Source organism: Chroicocephalus ridibundus, chromosome 7 (genome assembly GCF_963924245.1).
Source record: "Chroicocephalus ridibundus chromosome 7, bChrRid1.1, whole genome shotgun sequence".
Taxonomy (NCBI): Eukaryota; Metazoa; Chordata; class Aves; order Charadriiformes; family Laridae; genus Chroicocephalus; species Chroicocephalus ridibundus.
Genome location: NC_086290.1, coordinates 29,959,976 through 29,982,343, shown reverse-complemented (window position 1 = coordinate 29,982,343; position 22,368 = coordinate 29,959,976). Strand labels below are relative to the sequence as shown.

At 43.5% G+C, this 22,368-nt stretch overlaps 3 protein-coding genes across 14 annotated transcripts in view; 1 reads left to right on the top strand and 2 right to left on the bottom strand.

Moving 5' to 3' along the window:
* LOC134518367 (cytochrome P450 20A1) overlaps positions 1-9,397 on the bottom strand; it is a 17,208-nt gene extending 7,811 nt beyond the window's left edge. The window contains exons 1-6 of one of the 2 annotated variants that reach the window (XM_063341088.1): positions 9,345-9,397; positions 7,243-7,292; positions 6,989-7,155; positions 1,878-2,023; positions 1,052-1,219; positions 107-185 (exon numbers count right to left, since the gene is read on the bottom strand). In XM_063341088.1, the coding sequence (XP_063197158.1) occupies positions 107-185; positions 1,052-1,219; positions 1,878-2,006 (376 nt within the window). In that variant the 5' untranslated portion in view covers positions 2,007-2,023; positions 6,989-7,155; positions 7,243-7,292; positions 9,345-9,397. Of the gene's footprint in view, positions 1-106; positions 186-1,051; positions 1,220-1,877; positions 2,024-6,988; positions 7,156-7,242; positions 7,293-7,972; positions 8,099-9,344 lie in introns of those variants that run through there. The other variant, XM_063341087.1, reaches the window with a different exon arrangement.
* Positions 8,130-19,437, top strand: LOC134518369 (alpha-aspartyl dipeptidase-like). 2 transcript variants are annotated; one of them, XR_010071950.1, is made up of 9 exons: positions 8,130-8,262; positions 8,355-8,443; positions 9,901-9,975; positions 10,533-10,612; positions 12,029-12,202; positions 13,667-13,726; positions 14,591-14,673; positions 15,235-15,390; positions 19,301-19,437. XR_010071950.1 is itself a non-coding variant. In XM_063341089.1 (8 exons), exons 1-8 carry the CDS (start codon positions 8,162-8,164, stop codon positions 15,311-15,313), a joined length of 741 nt encoding a protein of 246 aa, XP_063197159.1. In that variant the 5' UTR covers positions 8,130-8,161; the 3' UTR covers positions 15,314-15,748. The 2 variants fall into 2 exon arrangements, 1 of the variants encoding a protein (XP_063197159.1); XM_063341089.1 differs by lacking the exon at positions 19,301-19,437 and having other exon boundaries at positions 15,235-15,748.
* The window catches only part of NBEAL1 (neurobeachin like 1), an 89,868-nt gene continuing 83,395 nt past the window's right edge, over positions 15,896-22,368 (bottom strand). For 9 of the 10 annotated variants that reach the window (XM_063341084.1, XM_063341081.1, XM_063341082.1 and 6 more), the window contains one exon: positions 15,896-22,368. In XM_063341084.1, coding sequence (XP_063197154.1) covers positions 22,267-22,368 — 102 coding nt within the window. In that variant the 3' untranslated portion in view covers positions 15,896-22,266. The other variant, XR_010071948.1, reaches the window with a different exon arrangement.

The window sequence follows — 22,368 nt, the reverse complement described above, 5'->3', positions numbered from 1 at the left end:
TGCAGAAAACCCAAGACAGCTGGGCAAATTAAGTGCTTCCATATGCTAGCTAACTCTAAGTACTTATCAGAGTGGGAGGAAGACTGTGATTTTGGGAGGAACCTACCATCTTCGTAGAGCTTCTTCCTAGTCATGTTTTTGTCCAGGGACCCATCCAAGAAACCTTTCCCAATCTCCGACCAGATCTGAAAGGACAGACAGAAGAGCACCATCACTCAAAGGCCGAGATTGCTGGGACTCTTCTATTCTTCCCTATTCAGGAATATGAAAACACCAAATAAAATCAGGAAGAAATTTTTCACTATGAGGGTGGTGAGACACTGGAACAGGTTGCCCAGAGAAGCTGTGGTTGCCCCATCCCTGCAAGTGTTCGAGGCCAGGCTGGATGGGGCTTTGAGCAACCTGGTCTAGTGGGAGGTGTCCATGGCAGGGGGGTGGAAACTGGATGATCTTTAAGGCCCCTTCCAACCTAAACCATTCTATGATTCTATGGTTCTCTTTCCATTCCAGATATTACATCCATGATAGCTGAAATTTAATTGAAATGGAACAACCGTAATTACAACTCTAGGGAAAAAGATATGGGAATCTTGAATGGAAGATGGAACTGTTTCTTTCCCATCCTATCAACAGCAGATTTAAAATCCCCAGATGTGGACATGGCTTGGGACCTCCTCAGATTTTCCTTTCTCCACAATGTCACAGAGCCTTCAGAAGATCTTTGAAAAGGAGACGTTCCACTGGCATTCCCAGTAGAGTTTAACTGACTTAGGTACCAAACACCTCTCAACTGCCATTGGATCTGTGTTCCAAATCCCCACAGATCCTTTAGAAACCTCTTAGACTAATCACAGCAGGATCAGCAGTAGAATCTTTCTAATAGTTTCAACACGGGACAATTGAAGCAGAGCCCTCTAGCTCTTAAGCTTAATGTTATCTTAATGTTAAAGTCTCAGCAGTAGCTTGTACTAAACAGTACACAGACACAAGCTGTGTGATGTTGGTGTGGAAAAACATAATAGGAGATTTCCTGGCTCTTCGTGACACTTACTGCATCATGATGCCTGCGGAATCGGATGACTTCCCGGTCATCTTCAAAGCTGCTGCCCATAGCTGTCTGCGTGACAGACTTCATGGCAAAGCCCAGCATGTGCTGGCAGAGTGGCACGTGTTGTGCCTCAGGGAGGGAGAGCCATTTGGCTAGCAACTCTTCTGACAGCTTGAGAGGGAAGGAACCATTAGTTGGCAGTAATATCAGCAACCTATTTACCAAACATACCCTGCAGACATTCCCACCCAGTTCCTAAGGCAGACCACACTTTCATGCTATGGCATGAAGCTACACTCTTTCCAGGGTTTCCTTCCGTTGTTAACTTAAACAGTAATATTTTAGCCTCTAATATTCTGCCTCTTCCCAACAAGGCAGCCCTATCCTCCTCTCTTGTTCCATCTGTCACAAAAGAAACCTTAAAACCTTTAATACGAGTAGCTCCAGACTGGGAAAACAGATCATATTCTGGCTGCTGGACTGAGTCAACAGAACAGTTCCTCACCTGTTTATGGTCCCAATAGCTGGTTCCTTGCTCCTCCCTCTGTCCTGGGAAATAAATTTAGAATCCAGGTGCTCCAGTACCTTTAACTGCATCTGGTATCTTGGCATAGCAAGTTACCAAGCTCAGCCCTTCCCCCTAACCCACTGGAGCTAAGAGAAACCAAATATTCACACCATGCTTGAACGGGCAGAGGCTGTTCACTCTCACAGATGCTTATATCAGCACTAATTTGAATGCAGCTCCTTTATCCTAGTGATCATTCTCACTAAACTTTCTCCTGTGAGCCCCATAGGGCTTCTCTGCTGTACAATGACAGCTACGCACCTTCTGGATGAGAGCAAAGTTACTTTGCAAGGACTTGGTGACACCATTTTCATACAGCTTTCTCCTCATGTGGCTCTCTCCTGTATCCCCGTTCAGGCTGGACTGGTACCTCAAGAGGGACTTCAGCATTGTCTCAAAGGGATCCACTGAAAGCAAATAAAGGAAACACCATTCGAAAGTCAGGCAGTCACACCACACAGGGCTGATGAAAACAGCAATCTCTTTAATCGGGCACTGCTACTTCTAGGCAGTCTCTTTGGGGTAACAAGTTTCTCTTGCTCAGTGTGGGCTGGGACCTCATGAGGTCTCTTCTCTGCAGCAGGGTACCATCCTGTGATCAGCTCCCCCTGCAGAGGTTGCCTGCTGGCTCTGCCAACTCTTTAGTAATAACGCCTTGGAAGCTTGTTCCAATGGCTTCTGCCATTGACTTGGTGAACAACAGTGAGCTCCTTTCCCTTCTCCACCAGCCTGATCTGCAGCCCTTCTAGCACATTCCCCCATGACATCCGGTGCGCCCTCCTGCCCTGACTGTGGCTATGCACTCAAGACACAGCAGCTCACATGAGAGAGGTAGCCAGAGGTTGCTTTTTGCACTCCTTACCTTGCTTCCCAGGCCCAGTAAACTTCATTTGACACCCTACTGCTCCTGCGTGATTTCTCTTGCATGCACCGAGTTCCCTCCTGATGAGCGCTTCCCAAACCAACACCTACCTCTCTCAGTCAGGGCTGCCTCCAGCAGAGAAGCTCATACAGAAAACAGTACCCCACTAAGCTACACAATGCTTTCTACTTCTAATTGCCTTACTTTCTACCTTCCTTCTGCAGAGACACATGCAAGAGTGTACAAACTAGACAAAAACACATATCCTCCATCTTCCATATCCATGGCTCACTTCAGTTAGATTTTTAACTCTCAATTTCACCACCAGGGGCCTCTACTTAATAAATTTGCTGAAGTATATTAAGCATCAATGCAAAACTGTGCAATAAAGCATGGCATATGCTTTTGCCTTTCTGTGAACTTTTCTGTGGGTCTTGCACAACTGTCAGAATCTTTAAGGAACTACTTGGAAGCAGCAATCATGGGGTTTTCAAGAAGGATATTTTCACTGTTTATCACAGCCTGTTATTTGTCCCAGATGGAGAGTGAAACCTCTGAGGCATCAGAAAACATCAAGGCTGGGCTAGATGCATATGACTACCAACTGTGGATATATCTGGGATTCCCAGAAGATATCAGGGCCTCATTATGCTACTGGACAAAGATATAAGACGACACAATTGCCACCTGCAGAGGACTTACTACCTAATGACACAAAAAGCAGCTAATGAGGCCAGAGGCATGAATACGGTAAACTTTCCTAAATGCTTTTCTCTCACATCATTTCCCTTCCAATGTTTTTAAGCTTGGCATCTCACCCTCTTTTCCCACTTTGAACGACAAGGAGTATGTGCATGTGTCTTTTGGCACAGCAGATGGTACCTGCGGCTCTCCACGTGGAGCAGGCTGTTATGTGACTCTAGCTGCTGCTGCCAATTCCTCCTCCAAGATACTTTGCCATGGAGTGGCTGCTGCTATTCATGCCACGTTTCCCTGCTGACTGGCCCTGGCAGAGCCAGGCACAGTACTGGGGTAGCTAGAAAGAAACATGGCTGATGGTAAAGCCCACACAGCAAATCTGGCAAGCAGAGGCATTTGGAAAAGCCAGAGGATGCCTAGCACCATCATCTGCAGAAACTGCAAAGATCTCCTGGTGCATATGAAAGAAAACTCCCGGATCAGCCACAGGCTCCATTTTTTTCTCCCCTGTCCCTAGTGCAAACTGGCAGTCCCATGCCACTGATACACTCACTGTTGGGAACGCAGGATTGCAAAGCCCAGGCTGCCCTTTCCTGAGGGCTGGCCCTGCCTCGCCATACTTGGGAAACGGCTACGGGAGGTGAGTGACTCCACGAGGCACAAACCGCCCCTTGGAGACACAGCTTTGTCCTGACAGCACTTCCACGGACTTCTTCCTTTGTCATCGTCTTGAAAACATGTCTAGGGTTACATTTTCAGTCCTCTTAGTGAAGCAAATCAAAATTTTGTCTGTTCCTTTCCACTTACAAGGAAATCTTCTCCCTCATCCCAAGAGCCTCAGATCCTGTCCTAGACACCATTGTAAGTAAACGTGGAGAAAAGATATAACTCTGGATAGTCGAGACAGATGCCAAGTAGAACTGAACATCAGGGATGGAAAGGACCTCTGAAGCTGCACAGTACAAATGCACAGAGAACAGAGCGAAGCTATCCTGCTGAAACAGGCCAGGACCCATAGCTCCATCTCGAGCATTCCATGTGCTTCAGTTTCATTGTCCCAACCCAAAAGGGGACATCGACTCATGTGAGTTTTCCAAGTGGGTCTCTGAACCCATTGCTCCTGGCAATCCTGAACTAGTCCACCCTCTTCACATCCACACCCTTCACAGGCCTGGACTGCTTCCCCAGAGCCTCTCACGGGAATCACCAGTACCAGCAGCAAAGTTTTACTTCCTTTGAATTCTCCTTGTAAATTAATCTCAACCATGGCCATGAAAACATACCAGCTGCAAACGCTGCTTTAAGCATGAGGAAAAACAGTCTCCTGGCATTGGGAATCTGTTAATAACTATGAATGCAATTAGTCCAACTTCAAGGCTCTCGTGAGAGATGCACTATCAGCACCTCTCTCTCTCTTTCTCCAAGAAGTTCGACCATACCTGTGACACACTCATGAGATGAGAGGAACCTTTCTATGCTACTTGGAGCCAAACCCCACACCTCAAACTTGGAAACCGACAAGCAGGCACCTATGAAGGGCAGGTCTGTCCTCGGGCACCCCAGCAGACTGAGGAAGTGTCACATGGCAAGGGTTTTCATGTGGGGCTGGAGTCAGAAACTGGATACAACCCAGTCCACAGCGGGCTGTCTCCTGCCCCACAGCACTGTGCGCACAGAAGCGATACAGGCAAGGCCAGGTCTCCAATAAAACTGCAAGCTGCCCAGAGCCAGTTAGTGGCTGAGAGCTACCACAACACCTATTCCCACTCATCAGGAAACGGTAAAGGAACTGTTTTGCTACAGCCACTCAGCTACTGTATGCTGTTTATACCTCAAAGCTCCAGGAAAAACAATCAGTAGGATTCCTCACCTCTAATAAAATTTGAGCACTTCTGACAAGCATCAGTGCCAAAAGGAAAGCACTGAAACAACTAACATCGCTGCTTTTTCAGGTCTGAGTTCAGTACAGATCATGAGAACGCTCCTTAAGCCTGCTGCTGCTGCTGCATTTCTATGAGGATTCCCCCATAAGCTCTTCTGCTGGACTGAACACGCTTTCCCCAGGCTCCCCACTCCTCTGAGAGCACTGGCAGCTTTTCTTTGCACTTGCTTTATTTGAAATCATGCCTGAGTACACAGGTCATAGCCGTACACAGGATGCCAGGTCTGGCTCAAGTTCATCATATGCAATAGTCTAGATGCTTTCCTCTCTCTACAGAAAATACATGACTCAGTGCACCCTTTTCTTTTTTTTCCATGGCCATGTCATCCTGCAGCCAATTAATACAGCCTGCTCTTGCTCCTCCCATCCTGTTTCTGCTGCCCCCGCCCTCAGGGATGCCCATCTTCTTGCTCCGACACTCTGCTTCACTGTTGACAAGGGGTCCCAGCCCTGACACCATCAGGGCAGGCCGCTAACATAAGTGGGAGTATTTCACCTCCCCAACCCAGCATTTTTCTTTCCCAACACAATCCAGCCTCACTCCCTCTTCCACTTCTCATATCCCATCACCTCCAGCTTCAGTAATGACTCAAGCCATGTCCAAGGAAATGCTGAACTGAAACCCTGACAGAAACTCAATTCTATCACTTTCCTTGCCTAGAAGTGTAATTATCAAAGAACTATGGTGTGCATTTCCTATTTATCCCCATGCTTAAAAAATATGTTTAGCCCTTGGCATAGCAAGTTCCTGCCTGGGTGACATTTCCTTCATTGAAGTTCAGGCACCGTATCTGTTTTTCCCCAGTATTTGGGTACTCCCAAATTCAGTACATTTCTGAGAACTTGCCTGCTCGGGTCATGTCACCACTTTGCTGAGCTTTGAGAAAGTGACTGTCTGCTCAGTTTCCCCCAAACACACTTGAGTGCATTCAGATCCTTCAGGGTGGGTTTCCACCTTCTGGAGTGCAATTGCTGTTGACTGTGTCTTGCTGATCTTCGTTAACTCCCACTCCTTTCTCGGATCATCACCAATTTTTTTTTGAGTCTGTCATACAACCATACAAGAAGCTTACCCATCACGACCCCAGCACAAAGTGATGCTGAGATATCTGCCTGTGCCTAAAGACAGCCTACAGTATCAGGTCAGAGTGTGCAACCAGCACCTCATTCAATCTTGTAAGACAAAAACTGGAAAAACAAAGAGGTTAAACCCAAATATCAAAGTTAACTTATTGTCTGCGATCATCTCAGAAAGCAAAACACCCACCTAAGGCCCACCATAAATTAAAATATCCTCCCAGGATTAAAAGCGTCAACTCAGCTACCAGCACCACTGACCGCTTCCAAGCCTGCAAGATCACTTAGAGGCTTGCAGCACAAAATTCTACATGCCAAAGAAAACCAAAAGTTAAATAACTTCTTAAAATAATACCTTAAAAACCTCCACCCTGAACCACACACGGGAGCTATTACAAACTAGTACAGTTCTTTCCAGACTTAATTTAGCATATTTCCCCCTCTTAGGTTGTATTTCAAGCTACTTTTAAAATCAATGTCAAGTTGTTACAGGATCTTCACCTTGCTGTTTCAAATGACTAACAAACATGATGCTTTCCATAAACATTTGCCTGTTGGGAGATGATAAAAGACAGAAGCATACTAATTTCTTGATAGTCATTGGACAGCAACAACTCTAGGTCACTGATATTTAACTCCAATGAGCAGGACAAAAGACATACCTGAACCACCAAATCAGCTGCAGACTAAGTCTCGTTTTCTTTCTACTTAGCCCCAGTTTCCTTTGACACAGGATGCCCAGCAAGGCCAGAAAGAACAAATGGACCCAAAGACAAAGCAAAGGACACTTACACAACCGGTTGGGGTTAATATGTTGTTTCAGGAGATCAATTGAGCCAACACTGACAACAAGACGCCTTCCAAACCAGAAAGAGACCAGTGGGCCATATTTCTCATGGAGGTTCACCAGGAACTCATGCAGACTGCTGCTGACGATGATATCTGGCAGGTTGCCATCCCTGAGGAACACAATGGGGATATTTGGTCATGAACAGCATCCACTGGCAAGGCTGAACTGGACTGATGTGGAGATGGAAAGCACTTACTTTTCATCAGTTGGAGCCAGCCCAGGGATACCCGATGCTTGCCTAGATGCCTAGAGAGTAAAAGGAAATCTATCAAACTCCTTGAACTTAGATTTTATGCAAGCCCCCCAGCTTTCCAGCAGGAGAGCTGGATTTTCCACATCGATACTGCTGCACTGCTTACAAACATTAAACAAAAGCTGGATAAGCCACATCTTTAGGCCTCAAACCCGCTAAGGCTTATGAAGCCAATCAACTGCGTGTGCCCAGTCCCACGGGCTAAACCAGGATTATTCACCCGGTTAGATGAAAGATCCCTGCATAAAGATTTAAAGGGTCGGGTTTGCAGTATAGACCTTACACCTAGATTGTGCCCTGGAGATCTGCACGCCTGCAAAGCTGCAGGGTGAGCAGAGACAGCCTTTCTGAGAGGGATGCCGCGGGGTATGTAAAAGACGAGGTGTGCCAAAGGTGTGCCAAAGCCTGCGGGCAGGGCCGCCCCGCTGGGAGGGAGCGGGGACCGGGAAGGGCCTGCACAGCCAGCGCTCCCCCCGGCGCCAGCCGCCTCCCCGGCAGGACCCGGGCCGCGGGGACACCCGCCTGGGACACCCCCGCAGAGGACGTGGGAAGGGGCCGGCGCCGGGCCCGGCCGGGGAGAGGCGGCGGCTGGGCCCCGCGGCCGCTCGCTCCCTGCCCGCCTGCGCCGGGGGCCGTGAGCGCTCCCCCCCCGCCCCGCCACCGGCGGCATTACCGGGTAGAGGTAGAGCACGGCGCCCACCAGGATGAGCAGAAAAGTGACGGCAAAGATGGCGAAGTCCAGCATGGCCGGGCCGGGGCTGCGGGAGCGGCGGCGGCCGGGCCCCACCCCGCGGGCCGCCGGCGGGGCAGGAAGGGGCGGGCCGGGCCGGGCCGGGCGCACCGGCGGCGGGCAGGGCACGGCATGGGGGGCCCGCGGCGCTTGCTGCTGGTCTCCAACTCCACCCTGCACGGAGGGGGTTACCTGGGCCACTGCCAGCAGCACATCAAGAGCTTCCTCGGGGAGTAAGCGCCGCGCAGGGGCTGCGGGAGCCCGCCCCGGGCCGCCCCCCCCAGCCTCTGAGCGCTCCTCTCCCCCCCTCTCTTCTTCTCCCCAGGAAAGTGAAGCGGGTGCTGTTCGTTCCCTACGCCCTGCACGACCGAGATGGCTACGCCCGGACAGCCAGGGAGAAGTTTGAAAGCTTGGGTAAGGCTGGTCCCCCTCGGGCAGCCGCGGCCGGCGCCCGGGCGGAGCGCTGGTGCCAGGGCAGCGGGCGGTGAGCGGCTCGGCGCCAGCCCGTGCCGCTGGGGTGCGGGCCGGGGAGCGGAGAGGGGCCGGGCTGGCTCCGGTGCCGGCGGGACAGTTACGGGCAGCGCTGGGGGCAGAGGGAGGCGTTCGGTAACTTCTGCCGAGATGGAGAGGGTTTAGAGGCCTCCGGAAGAAATCTCGTTGCAAACACTTCTAACCACTTCGGGGAGGAAGTTTTTGTTCTTGAATACTAAGTGGCATCTTTTTATCCGCCTTAGTCACATGGGGGGACGTTTCTTCCCATACATCTTAAACCTCTGCTCAAGCCGTGCAGTTACTGGTGTTAAGTGAAGACCATTACAATAATGCACTTCAACCAGCCAGGTATTTCCATGACAAACAGCAACTGAGCTTTGCTTGAAGCAAAGATCTTTCCAGAGTGCCCTACAGCAACACCTCCACCTAGGATCTGTCATACCTTCCAGTACCTAAAGGGGGCCTAGAGGGAAGATAGGGAGGGACACTTTATCAGGGAGTGGAGCAATAGGACAAAGGGTAATGGTTTTAAACTGAGAGAGGGGAGATTTAGATTAGATATCAGGAAGAAATTCTTGACTGTGAGGGTGGTGAGACACTGGAACAGGTTGCCCAGAGAAGTTGTGGCTGCCCCATCCCTGGAGGTGTTCAAGGCCAGGCTGGATGGGGCTTTGAGCCACCTGGTCTAGTGGGAGGTGTCCCTGCCCAGGGCAGGGGGTTGGAACTGGATGATCTTTAAGGTCCCTTCCAACCCGGACCATTCTGTGATTCTATGATTCAGGATAACTTTGGACCTGTTACTGCAGTAATAATCAGTACTCACTTCCCTGGGCAGCACACTTTGCTCCTTGTCTTGCAGAAAGATTGCTGCTATCAAATATCCATGTTCTTCTGGCTCTCCTGGCACTTCCTGTACTCAGTGAACTCCAGCAAGGCAAATCTGTCAAAGCCAGACATTTTAACTATTACAAAAAAATACTCAGATCAGATACTTGCACTAGTAATGCTAGACCAATGATGGCACATCCTATTCAGACTCGCAGCCAAGCTGAAGACTGACAGCTTTTTCCTTCTCTTATTTTCTAGTTAGCCGGTAGTGCTCAGCAGGACTTTGTGCCTCAGCCTGCACCTGCTGAGTGAAATGCTCTGCTCTTAGACACTGAGCATGTATGTCCATAAAGCAAACATTTCCTTTGGTACAGCTAGATGCAGAAGCCCTACACTAATGTAGGATGTATACTGTGGTTTATGTTGTGGAGTTGTCTGAAATTTCCCTGGTTGTCTGGCAAGACGTTTGGCTCAGGGGGACAGGGAGGGATTGAACATGCCATATTCTTCCACCAAACTGAAGTGACAAAGGTAAATATTTTTCCATTTAGGTTATGGGCTGGACAGCATTCATGAATCTTGTGATCCAGTGGAAGCTGTAAGGAAATCTGAAGCAATATTTATTGGTAAGTTTTACTTCACGCTCCTTGACAAGAGTTTATATAGGATACTGGGTTAGCCCGTCTGAGAGCTGGCACTGTAGAGACAACAATGAAAAATTATTAGAAACCAAATAAAACAGGACTTTAATTGGGAACAGTAAGACCCCTAAATTTAGTGGTGTGGAGGGAAGTAGGAGAGACTTATTAATGGAATTTATTGTTTTGTCTCCAGTAAGTTTCAAATTATTAATTTGAACAGTACTTCACTGTTAAAAACATGATCACCATAGCTGTATCATTACTGTATCAAGTCTAAGAAGATTCAGGGCTACTGTGCTCAAACTGAGCATAGTCCTAATACCGTGCTCCTAGAACAGCATCTGCTGTCAAACAGCCAGCATCAGTATTACGAGCCTGTGGCCTGCACAATGACCATTCTTCTGAAGCTTCTGAGTTTCTGCTGCTCAAAGCAGGGTACCCTGAATAAAGCATAGAAATCATTGAACCTGCCAAGTTTGTAAAGGCTTCAATTAAAACTGGTGGTGAAAGCATGTTAAATAAGCTGGACTCTTTTTCTGCAGGAGGTGGCAACACATTCCGTCTCCTGAAAGCTCTCTATGACAACAGTCTGATAGAGGAGATCAGGAAAAGAGTTCTTGAGGTAAAAACTACAGGACTCAGGCTAAGCCTGAATGGCAGGATCTCGCGCTTAAGCTTTTGTTCAGACAAATCCAAGTTGATTCTACATTTTTAATACACTTCAAATATTGAGCCATCTCATGCAACCTGGTGAACTAAAATCTGTGGCCAAATAAGGCTGTCATTAGTCATTGAAGCCTGAAAAGACTAAGGTCAGCAATCTGCCTTTCTAGGGCAGCTTCCCAGATGTGGGACTGCAAGATCTTGGGATGTAAAATGCTGTGTAGTACCTTAGAAGTAAGCCCCTCAAGTTAAAATACAAATGAAGAGCAGTGCGGGATTTAATCTACGTCCAGGAACTCTGTTTTTCAGCTTGATACGTCCACTTTGTATCTTGTTAATAGATACAGATGTGTTCAAGTTGTAGGTTGTCTGCTAATAAACCAACAGAGTTGGATCTATACATGCCTTTGAGACAATGTCCTGTTGATGCTGAAAATGGTGTAATTACCTTGGGTACCTCCTTGACCTGGAATTGAGAGGTATGAGTGCCATTGAACCCTTCTGGTCAGCAGCCCCATTCTGGTTGGTGAACCTTGTAAGGCACAGGAAAGATACACCATCCATGGAACAGAAGCAAGGTGTTCCCCTGGCAATGTGGAACTGCAAATGACTTCAGACAGATTTATGCAAGGACAGTATGTTTGAAAAGGCCAGCTGCCAAGAGGAAAAGTTAGCTAAGCTGTCTTAGTATACAGAAATTCAATGCCTGTTGTGGGCAGAAAAGCCAGATAGTGTTTCTGTCCCAGTCTAAATATCTATTAAGCTAATTCTAAATAGCTATTTGGTTATATTAGCACCTGTTCTCTCAAGATAGCTTATTTTTACAAGTTGTTCAGCATTATCCATGCTCTTGCATGTTTGTGTAGAATCCTTCTACGTACAGCATAGTACATAGTACCATGCACACATTAGTAGTACCTAAACTAGCATTAAGCTGGCTGGTCATGGTACTGGTAAGCTGATGCAGTCACAACATTGTACTCAGCTTCAGATGGTCTACTCTCTTCAGAAACTATTTAAAAGCTAGTTCAGATATTCTGTGCAACTGCAACGTAGAGTCGTCTCTCTTCTCTTAATAGTGAAGGCCAGTATATGCACCGACAACCTTACCAGTACTCTCTTGTAATGGGGGCACAAAGTCGTGAGTACAGGACATTTAACAGCTAGTTCTCTGACAACCATGACACACGCAAATTATCGCCCACCTCAAAATCTGAATTCTTGTTCTGCTTTTCATCTGTAAAGTTAGCAGTGAGATGAGCTAGACGGACTAAGTCTGATCTGATTGCTGAGTCTCTGAGACTGATAGAAGGTGCTGTGAAATGCAATTCCTCGTTGTGATACTGGATGCTAATCAATTGCTTTTGTCTTTCAGGAGGGGATTCCTTACATGGGATCCAGCGCAGGAACTAACGTTGCCACCATCAGCATCAATACTACCAATGACATGCCAATTGTTTATCCACCTTCCCTGCAGGCCCTGGGTTTAGTTCCTTTTAATATTAACCCCCACTACCTGGACCCAGATGTTAAAAGCACTCACATGGGTGTAAGTAAAGTATGCCAGAGCTCACACAGTAACCAGGGTGCGGGGATGTAACGACAGCGTGTATTTGCGAGGCCTTACAAAGCTATAGGATGTCTAACAGCTGCTCCCTAGAGCAGTTGGAAATGCCAGTGAGGTAGTAACATTTTACTCCCTCCTAAAGCTTTTCTTTGAGTGGGAAGAGGAGTTGGCAACAGTATTACTGAGGTGGAACAAAGTGTTTTTCACAAACAGAAGCTGTGCAATGTCTGAAATACTGTTGCTTCATACCTGGCAGAGAGAGAGAAACTTAGAATGTTAAGATGCAATGCACTGTATTTCTGGAAAGGTCTGCCATAGTCTGTCTTGGCTGCTACTTGAGAAGACCTAACTTAGACATACATTAAGAGTCTTAAATATCTAAAGGTCTGAAGGAACCATCAGAACAGGGAGATCTTGAAATTGCGTGCAAAGTCGTTGTGCAAGAAAATACCTAGGCGGTAGTGTCCCTGCAGAGAGCACACCCTGTGATGTCCAGACTGAGCAAGCACATATACTAGCACAGCTAAAAGAAAAGCACAAAGACTGATATCTCCCCTGTATGGAAGAGCTGATTTTTGAATAACCTGTCAGGAGCTAATTCCTCAAGGAAACAGTTTCTGTGGTGCATCTTTTAGCATATCAAATAGTTTCCTCCTTGTAATCAAAATTTCTTCATGGAAGTATTAAGAATTAGGGGACACTGAAGAACTGCAGGATCAGGGTGCGCTTCTGGAATTTAGATGAAGTTGTAGGTACTCATTTAACCAGCTTGTCACTAGATAAGGAGGCAGCCTTTTCCCTATAAATAACTTTTGCTATTTCTCCAAGAGGAGGCTGGAAGCTCTGTGCTGTACCAAGTCCCTGCTGTGTTCCTGTGTTCCCTTACCAACAAATCCTTCTGGTTTGATTTCTTTAACTACTGTTGCTCAGTTCAGCAGCAAACCCTCAGGAAACATGGCAGAGCTGTTCACAGAAGGAAATTCTTCAGTCTAACACCTACTCAAGGACAATCAATCAGATAATCAGTGGAAATCCATGGTTCACTATCCTCTTTCATGAAAGTGGCATCTTGGGCATTTGCTTCCACCACCTTCCTCAGTGCTCTTGTTCTGAGGGTGAGCACATAGAGATAGCATTTAATAAATAAAAAAAAAAAGTCTGGATGAATTGAGTGGATGTAAGTTTTAAGGCTTTTCAGGGTTGGGATCATGCGAGTTCTGTTTGATCAACCTACAGCAATTGTTGCTAGTGATGAAGGGTAAAATACATATTTGTTAAAGTCAATACTGCCGCTTCCTTCAATACATTAGCCTAATGAAAACATTCTGTTTGAGGGGAAGTGCCTGCTTTGTTTAATGTTGTGAAATTGCTTGGTGTCATGCTCCTTGGGTAGCTCCAAATCCTACCTTATTGCCTGGGCAGCTAAATCTACACTCGTTATTGCAGGAGACAAGAGAGGAAAGAATTCGTCAGTATCACGAAGAACCAAACACCCCTCCAGTTCTGGTGAGTAGCAGTTCCCAGTCAGGAAGCTCAGGGCTGTAGCATGTTAAACATTTTAAATGCATTCTCGCTAGCTTTCAGTGTGGGTTCCCCTGCCTGACAAGCCTTACAGAACTGTGGCATGGAAGGCTAGTTATATTCTTGCTAAGAGCTTCAACCATGGTTTTTGCTCACTTGCAGAAAATGGGTTAGAACAAGTGAAACGCATTCTGCCTATTAGACACTTGGAGTCCTGTTGCCAAACACTGTATTTTAGGCAGCTCTGATCTTTCCAGTCACTGGCCACCACTCATATTTTGTATGTTGGGGGTGGTGTCCCATGCAGATGGTAAGATACCTCCCCTTATCTTTTTGCAGATATTCTTAACTTTTTTTTTTAAATCTCTGTAGGTTTCTGAATTTGCTCATTCGGTATTATGTTCGTAATTACAGTATGTCTGTCTGGGGAAATGGGACCTCTGGGTTTCCTGTCCTTGTGCTTAAGCCTGGAGTATAAAGTTTTGCTTTAAATACCCAGCTGGCTGTTGCTTGGCCCAAACTGGATCTAAGCATGGTAGTAGCAGAAGTGACTGTGGAAAAAAACCCCACATTTTCCTTTTCTCCTTAATGGCTTTTCCTTCTTTAAAAGGGGAAAAAAAAAAACCAACCAAACAAAACCAAAACCAAAAACCAAACCCAGACCAAGAAAACCAGCTTCTAAAAGAAGACAACTCACCTAGTTTTGTCTTGGCATCTTTGCTAGAAATTGGTGAGCGAGAGTCTTGTTTGTAGTCATAGTGAGCTGCACTAGGACTGGCCTACTTGTCACAAGCATTCTAGCCTTTCAAATAGCTTGAAAATAACATTAAATGTTTCCACCTACATTAGGGCTTGCGGGAAGGTGCGATGCTGCTAGTGGAAGGAGACAAAGCCACCTTGCAAGGAGTGACAGGAGCACGTCTGTTTTTGAGGTAAATGCTTCATTTGAATTTGGATGGATATCCTCCTTTAGACAGAAAGGAAGAGAGACTTCTATTAGACCCGTGGCACATGTTGCCTGTACCCCACTTCAGAAGTTACTTTAATCCCTTGCTTCCATTTCTCTTTGAGGAAAACCTGAGTATTGCTTTATGCTCCAAAGGAGCAGGCGGTATGACAGCGCTCCAAAGGATATCTGACTTACCCAGTAAGTGCTATGGCATTACATCCATTGATGCTTATGTTTCTGAACTATGGTTACCATCTACAGAAAGCGCCCCAGTAAATGGCGCTGTTATTGAATGCCAGTTTGCCCCTAATGTGTTGAACTCTAGAACAAAGGAACTCATGTCTTCAGTCATACGAACATTACTAAGAAATCTAATATGTAGATATGTCTAATGTGATGTCTAATATGTCCTGTGATGCAGGCAAGGGAGTCAAAACTCCGTTTGTTATGAATAAGGATGCCTTGTTCTACCTCTAGTAACAGATGGAAGCACGGTGGTCCTACCTCCTGTTAAAGCTCACAGCATGGTTTGTCTTGTTTACAGGGGTAAGAAACCAACTGAACATGAGCCTGGAACAGATTTCAGTTTCCTCCTGATTGACAGTAATCTCCAGAATCCATAGCCTTGCATACTCTGCAGCAAACGTCACTATACGGGAAGACGACGAGGAGGAAGAAAAGAGATGCTTCTAGTCCCAGGGTGGGTGGAGAACCTTAGCTTTATAAATAAAGATAAATATGCATTAGTGGGCTCTCTTCCCCACCCTAATTCATGTCTCAGACATCTCTCCTTCCCAGCAAAAAGACAATTTTTTTTTTTGCAACACTTGAGTAATCATAGCTATTCTTAGTCCAAAAGGGTCTGTACATTCCTGTCTCCACTTTGATTCCTTCCCCACCAAAAACAGTTACTTGAACGCAACTAAGACGGAACACAGAATCAGCTGTTCCTGCTGCCTAGCTTTACCTGCTAAATGAAAGAATTGTTCTTTTAATGTATATCCAGATTATTAGTTTCATTTTTGCACTAGTAATAAAGGGAGAAGTTATGCATTCAATTACTTTTATTTGCTTCAGACTCATGTTAAATATATACAATGCTAATTATGTACAAAAGTGTGCATGTTAAAAATTGTCAGGTTACAAACTTGCAAATCCTAGAAAAGTGCAAAATTTTAAAACATCTTCCACATGCTGTACAGAAAAAAAATCCACCATTAGCCAATATACACACTCTTAAAACATACTGATCAAAACAAAGTAAGACATACAGTATACTCTTAAAGCACCCAGAAGGGAAAAAGATATTGCACAGAAGACTGACAGCAAGTTCATTACAGTGCCTGAAGGCTCATCTTTGAAAGTAGGTATTTCCAACACTCCTCAGACCTAACATTTAACTCTTAGAAAAGGCATTTTTGGCATTTAAAAATCCATTTGTAATCACATAATTGCACAATCTGTTAAAATTATCAGAAGATATGATTAACTGTTGCTGTAAGGCCTTTGTTTCCTCTCCCTTGTTAGCTTTAGTAAAAATTCATCAAGCGAACTGAGTAGCATCACAGCTTCCATCAAAACACTGACCAAAGGGAGGTAACTCTTACAAGCAGCATTTCTCCAATCTCCTATTAAGCTGCTCCTGCATAGCAAAGGGTTGAATCAGAACACACATCGCAATTTTTCCATGAATTGTTTTTTCCCTCATGGCTTTCTTTAAGCAACAGCTCACAGCTATGTACAACTAAAGCAGTACTGTCAGGTGCAAGACTAAGTTTATTTTAAAAAGTTACTCCAAGGCAAAAAATACGACTCCCTCAAGAGGAAAATACTGACTAGACAGGAAGCTAAATAAACGAGTGGCCTCTAAGTTCAGTTAGATCTATGATATACATGGCTGGATGTTTTATATTTCAATCTCAAAACACCTTAGCAGCTTTAAACCATTATCTATACTGACAATCATCCTTCGAGGACAGAAGACATTATGAAATTGTGTCTGTGCTGAGTATAATCACAGACCTAAGCTCTGGAAATACTTGCCGAATTTCTCAAGTCCAGTAGATGAAAACAGAAAGAACACACAACTAGAGGAACTTTCTCCTGAAGAAAAGAAATGAAACATCTATTTTATCTGGACCATTTGGTTAAATGGTAACTACAGGAAAGACGCACCAGTTTTCTTTTACAGATGCACAGCAACAAGGTGAATTAAAACCAAACAAAGCGTACCTTTGATTAAACACTACAAGCAGTTCCTCACATATGGGGTATTCAAGACTGCAGTAAGATGAACAGCACTCGGCTCAAACCATGCAGAGCATGCTATGCTGCCACTCAGAGGCATTTCTGCATTCAGGCGTCTGATGGCTAGAATAGCGAAGAACGGGACAATAGTATTTTATCTTTTTTTTTTTTTTTTTTTTTTTTTTAAACTGCAGTAGCTTTTCAGAAAACCCTTGCTTCCTTTCAATGTATGTGCTAACAGGGCAATTAGTAACAATAAGCAGAATTTGGCTCCTTGGGATGGAAGGAAAGACATCTTCCAAACACTTCAGTTGAGTCTAACATTGGTATACAATACCCACCTGCCTATGACTGCACAAAAACTATTACTCTTCCCAAAGGGAGACTACTAACAAGTGTTATGTTCACAGCTGAAACCGACATACCTTTTAAACCAAAAAGCAGGAAAAGCCCATTCTAGAAAACACTAAAGCACATGCTTGAATTTCTACCCAATTAAATATAACTCTATGTAGTGCTTTCACCTAACAGTATTTATTAGATCAGGCCTTAGGTTCGTATTAGGATATGCATTTATATGTGTTGGGTTTTTTTTAATTCTTTGAAAGGAAAAAAAAAATATTCACAGCACCCAGCAACAGCATGGAACCTAGCCAGCAAGATGCCTTTAAGATTGAGAGAGAGGAGTGCCTTCAGGTGACAATACAGAGTGTCTACACAGATTCTCAATGTAGGAATGGAAGGAGGCTGACATCGCCTCTACTCCCCACTCCCTAGCTCTAAGGCTTCCTACCATACCATAATCTGCATAGAGAGAGACATTTTCAATTAAATACACATACAGTGGAAAAGCTTTGTGAAGCACTTGGCTGCTGTACATATATTTTCTAATGATTTTTAACGGATTGGGAAAGACTTGCAGAGGAACAGAGAGGAGGGAGACATGGTCTAGGGAAGTGAGGTATACAGCTCCCATTGACTAAGGCAAGAGGTAAAGACCTACCTAATTATTGTGCATTACAAATAAAAATAAAATTATCATTCCTGCATCTTAAAGCAGACTCTTGTAGGACTGTTACCAGTCTCATAGAGAATTTTTACAGTGCAGAAGCTTAGTTCTTTGCACTTCATTTAAAGGATACACAAAGAAACACAACTTTAAAGAGGATCCTTAGAAAGCAGTCAATTGACTGCACTATTTAAAGCCTATGAAGATTTTGATAAACCTGTTTTGTGATAATGTTCATCATCTAAGGTACACTGGCAGGGAAAAAAGCTTGTTTATATCAATGTTGTAAATTAGCAAAACAATTGTGATGTGTGATTGTGCTACTGGTTTTGGTTTTTGTTTTTCTTTTTAAATCAAACAGGCTTCCTAAAACCTAATTTCTACAACATGTACTAACCACCAGGAGAAGTGCAGTTAGTTTAAGATGGGGATTATTATATTGTGCTGGTGTTGGTATGGTACATGGATGATAGAAGACAAGATTTCTAGATATCCTATGAGTGAGTATTAGACAACAAGTATATCAATACAGAATAATTTGCATAAATCTGTTATTGAGCAGCAAACATTTCACTTTCTGAATGCTTATATAGTACAAAATCTGCACACACTGCATGAGATTCTTCACTATAGATAAATAGGCGACTAAAAATATTACAAAGAATTAAGTAAATTGATAAAGAGAAATCTAACAAACGTTTTACTTGAAATACAGGAGAGATGTCTTCTAAATATCATCCTTTGGTATGCCAGTTCAAAACTGTGCTAGGGAGAAGTTACTCAATACTGCTAACTACTTGATCTCATTTATATACAGGTATGAAAAGAGTCAGTTTTCAGTTTCTTTTAGATATATATATTCACACTCCTACTTAGTCACTCAGCTTCAAAGGTAAGCAAATCTTAAACTTATAAATATCATTAGGATTGTTCCAAAAATTAAATGTAAGAAGATACCATCCAGAACATCTTGACAAATGTAGTGTTATGAAACAACTGTCACTTAAGACTTGTTTATTCTGAATTCCTAATCAGAATTCTCTCATCTCACAGCTTTACTTTTTACACTTAAATATATCTTAGTTCAAAACCAAAGGAGAGTCTTATTTCACCAAAACTACATGAAAAACAAAATGTCATCCTAAGATTTATTGACTTGAGGAAATCAAAGAATTATGAAAGTCAGTCCGCTGATTCACAGCGCGCTGCAGAAGACTGCAATTCAACCAACCTAAACAGCTGATCAGAAAAATTATTTTCTACTTTTTAGAAGATGTATACAAGTAAGTTAAAAACAAAAGAAACAACATACCAGCTAATGCTCACACTTACCACCTATATCTTTTATTTAAAGGTGGTTTTTAGATAAAGGCAAAGTGCAGATCTTCAAACCTATGGGGGTCTTTCCAGAGGGAGTCTGGCAAGAGCACTAAGCGCGTGATGGTGTATACCTCTCATCCTCAAGGACCAGATACAAGATCAAAAGGCAACAGACGTCACCATTCTGCGTAGAGCATGAAGCAGCTCAAAACTCACCTGTTCCCCTCCTCATTCTGCTGCTGCTGCTTTGTGCAGAGCACAAACTCGCCTGAAGTTTGAGAGCCCAAGAACTGTCCACACTTCAACCTGTCCCAGGTATTTGTGAAGATGGCCTAATCTTGTGATGCGCTGAAATGATGGTATTCAAACATCAAAGCTCTTCACCATAAACATCCCCAATTATATTTTACTTAAACTGACACAGTGTATTCAGTATTCTTCAATACTAAACTACTAGAAACCCTAATTCAATTGTTGTACAAACATACCTAACCCACAGTAAGATGTTTTCAAACCCTTATGCAAACCTCTCTGTGCAACTGACAAAACGAACACTACGCTCTCACCAAACACGACAGAAGACCGATCTCCTCAATTTTGCCACTTGATTCTCTTTGCCTGAAACATTACAATTTCCTGCCCCCTTCCCCTGCACGTAAACACATAACCTCATATATGCATTTACACAGAACACATATGCATACTTATAACGCCCATCAACTCCATGCCCCAAATGAGGTTTTTTTCAACTTCCCATAACACAGAAAAATCTCACATTCTGAGCTGAAATTCTTCTGAACTACTCTTGAAAAAGCTCCTCTGAAATCCTTTCTTCATGAAATCATAATGGACAAACACACTTCACATTCTCATATACACACTTAATACTTCCAGAGTATCCACAGTATTCTTACTGGATAGGTAATTGATTAAAAAAGAGTATTTTTCACTTCTCTATGGTTTATTTGAAAATATGGGATTTGGGTTTTTTTTGTTTTTTTCTTTACATACATGGAGTCTGGAAAAAAAAAAAACAACACACCGCTCTACTTTTGGAAATGCAATGCTCTCTTGCCAAGTGACTCAGGGAAATAATTCTTATTTTCTCCTAACTTTCCAGACGATCCAGTCTGTCACAGTGATTAGTTAGAATATTGCAACTATGCATAGACCCACTTGTTCACTAGTCTGATTTATTATTTCATTTACAAAAGTTAAGAAAAAGCAACACAACTTTCTTTACACAGCACGCTAATCAGTCATTAAGAGGGATTTTTTTTTCCAGTAAAGAAATTGAGAGGGAGAAAACAGTTTTAATGAGACTAACAGAACTTGCAAAGATTATCCTTTTGCAGGGTAAGGTGGTATCACTATTTCTACAAAGTTAATAAATATTGTGCTAAAAATTAATGAAATGAGATTATACATTATGGAGTTCCTCAGGTAGTTCAACAGTTCCCCAGCCACAGGGAATATCTGATAACATTTATAGGAGATACAACACACATTGATTTCCATAAATAAATAAAAATAACAAGAAAAGTGATGGCAAAGGGAAGAAAGGGGTAGCCAAAAGGGAACATGTTAGCTAACAATCACTTAGAGCTCTGCCTTATATCTATACTCCCCTAACCCCATGGTATTTTCTCCTTTTAATAGACATACATACATGTATATACATATATATATATACAAACATACACACATATATACACATGCACACATACCTTCGCATGCTGATCCAAAAATTCTTATTTTTCCCTCAGCACCAGGTTTTTCCAACAGTATGGGGTTTATCACTTAAATCATTAACATTATAAAAATGCCACAACAATAGGAAAACGCACAACCTTCTATCATTATCATGTAACGCTAAATCAAAAAAATTCAGTAATGGCTTCTCCAAAAATATAGCATACAATCCATAACTATTTTGTTGGATATAGCTGATATTTTCTTTTCCCAGGTCTTAAACACATCTTGAAAATGGATACATTATCTGTTTCCCTGCTGTTTTTACAGAAGACAAAAGAAATATGGCTAAAAACTGGTTTGGTGAACACCAAGCCAAGAAACAAACAGGTACTATTTAATTAAATTGTGCTGCAATGTTGTTTAAATGATTTTTGCAGTGGAAATTTATCTTTTGTTTGTAGGAGTTGCCTTACTAATGAAGCAGATTGATCTTTAAGCAATATCGATACTGATTCTTCCTCTGTATTTCTTCAAGGTATTAAATATATTATGGGATTTCTTGGTGTGTGTCTTAGTCTACTTACAATATAAATAATTTTCAGCAGCAAGTATTTCCTACCTCCTTCAGCCCCTTCACCTCCTTCAACTCCTTTGAAGTTACTCATGTCTGTACTTTAAACAATTTCTGATAATCAAGTAGTGCAACACAGATGTTCTTTGCAGAACAGCCTAAAACTGGAACTACACAAAAGAAGATAGCAATAGCCATGCACAGGAACAAATTGCAATAAATCGTTCCTTGGGCTAAAAACATATTGAAAAGGTCCTAACGGTCAGCTACCACAATTTTGAATCTGACCACTGCAATTGCCAGCATTTTAATTTACTGCCAGGGAACTACAAAGCTGTCAAAGCAAAGCCAAATATCTTCTTTGTGATGAAGGAGCATCTGTCCCTATTCAGCTTTAAATCAAATGCTATTTATCTTAAATTCAATTAGCAAGCTTGGGTTTGGAGGTTTGGGGATTTTTGTTTGGGTTGGGGATTTTTTTCCTTTCTTTTTTGTCTGAAACACAGTTTTAGCAGCTATTTAGAGAGGGATCCTGTGACCAAGTCAACACAGTTAAGGAAAAATATGCAAGCAAGCTAACTTGCATGAGTACATATGCTTATTACTATACCTCTACCATAGGTTCATCTTCAACAGACTTAAGAATGAAGCCCCTGAAAGTTGAGATATATATTTAAAGTGGCCAAAAGATTAAACGTGTTTCTGGAATCCATGAAGGAAGGTAGAAGCAGCAATCACTTGGAATCTTGAGTGTTATATTCAGTCTCTCCTGATGAAATCTGGCTGAGCCGTTTGCTTGATCCCCACAGCTTTCGGGAAAGCTGACCCGAGCGCAT

Excerpts from the sequence above, each read along its gene's own strand:
- LOC134518369 (XM_063341089.1), top strand. The coding sequence starts at position 8,162 with ATGGGGGGCCCGCGGCGCTTGCTGCTGGTCTCCAACTCCACCCTGCAC. Across the intron at positions 8,263-8,354 it reads ATCAAGAGCTTCCTCGGGGA|GAAAGTGAAGCGGGTGCTGT; the intron begins GTAAGCGCCGCG and ends TCTTCTCCCCAG. Across the intron at positions 13,727-14,590 it reads CAAACACCCCTCCAGTTCTG|GGCTTGCGGGAAGGTGCGAT; the intron begins GTGAGTAGCAGT and ends CACCTACATTAG.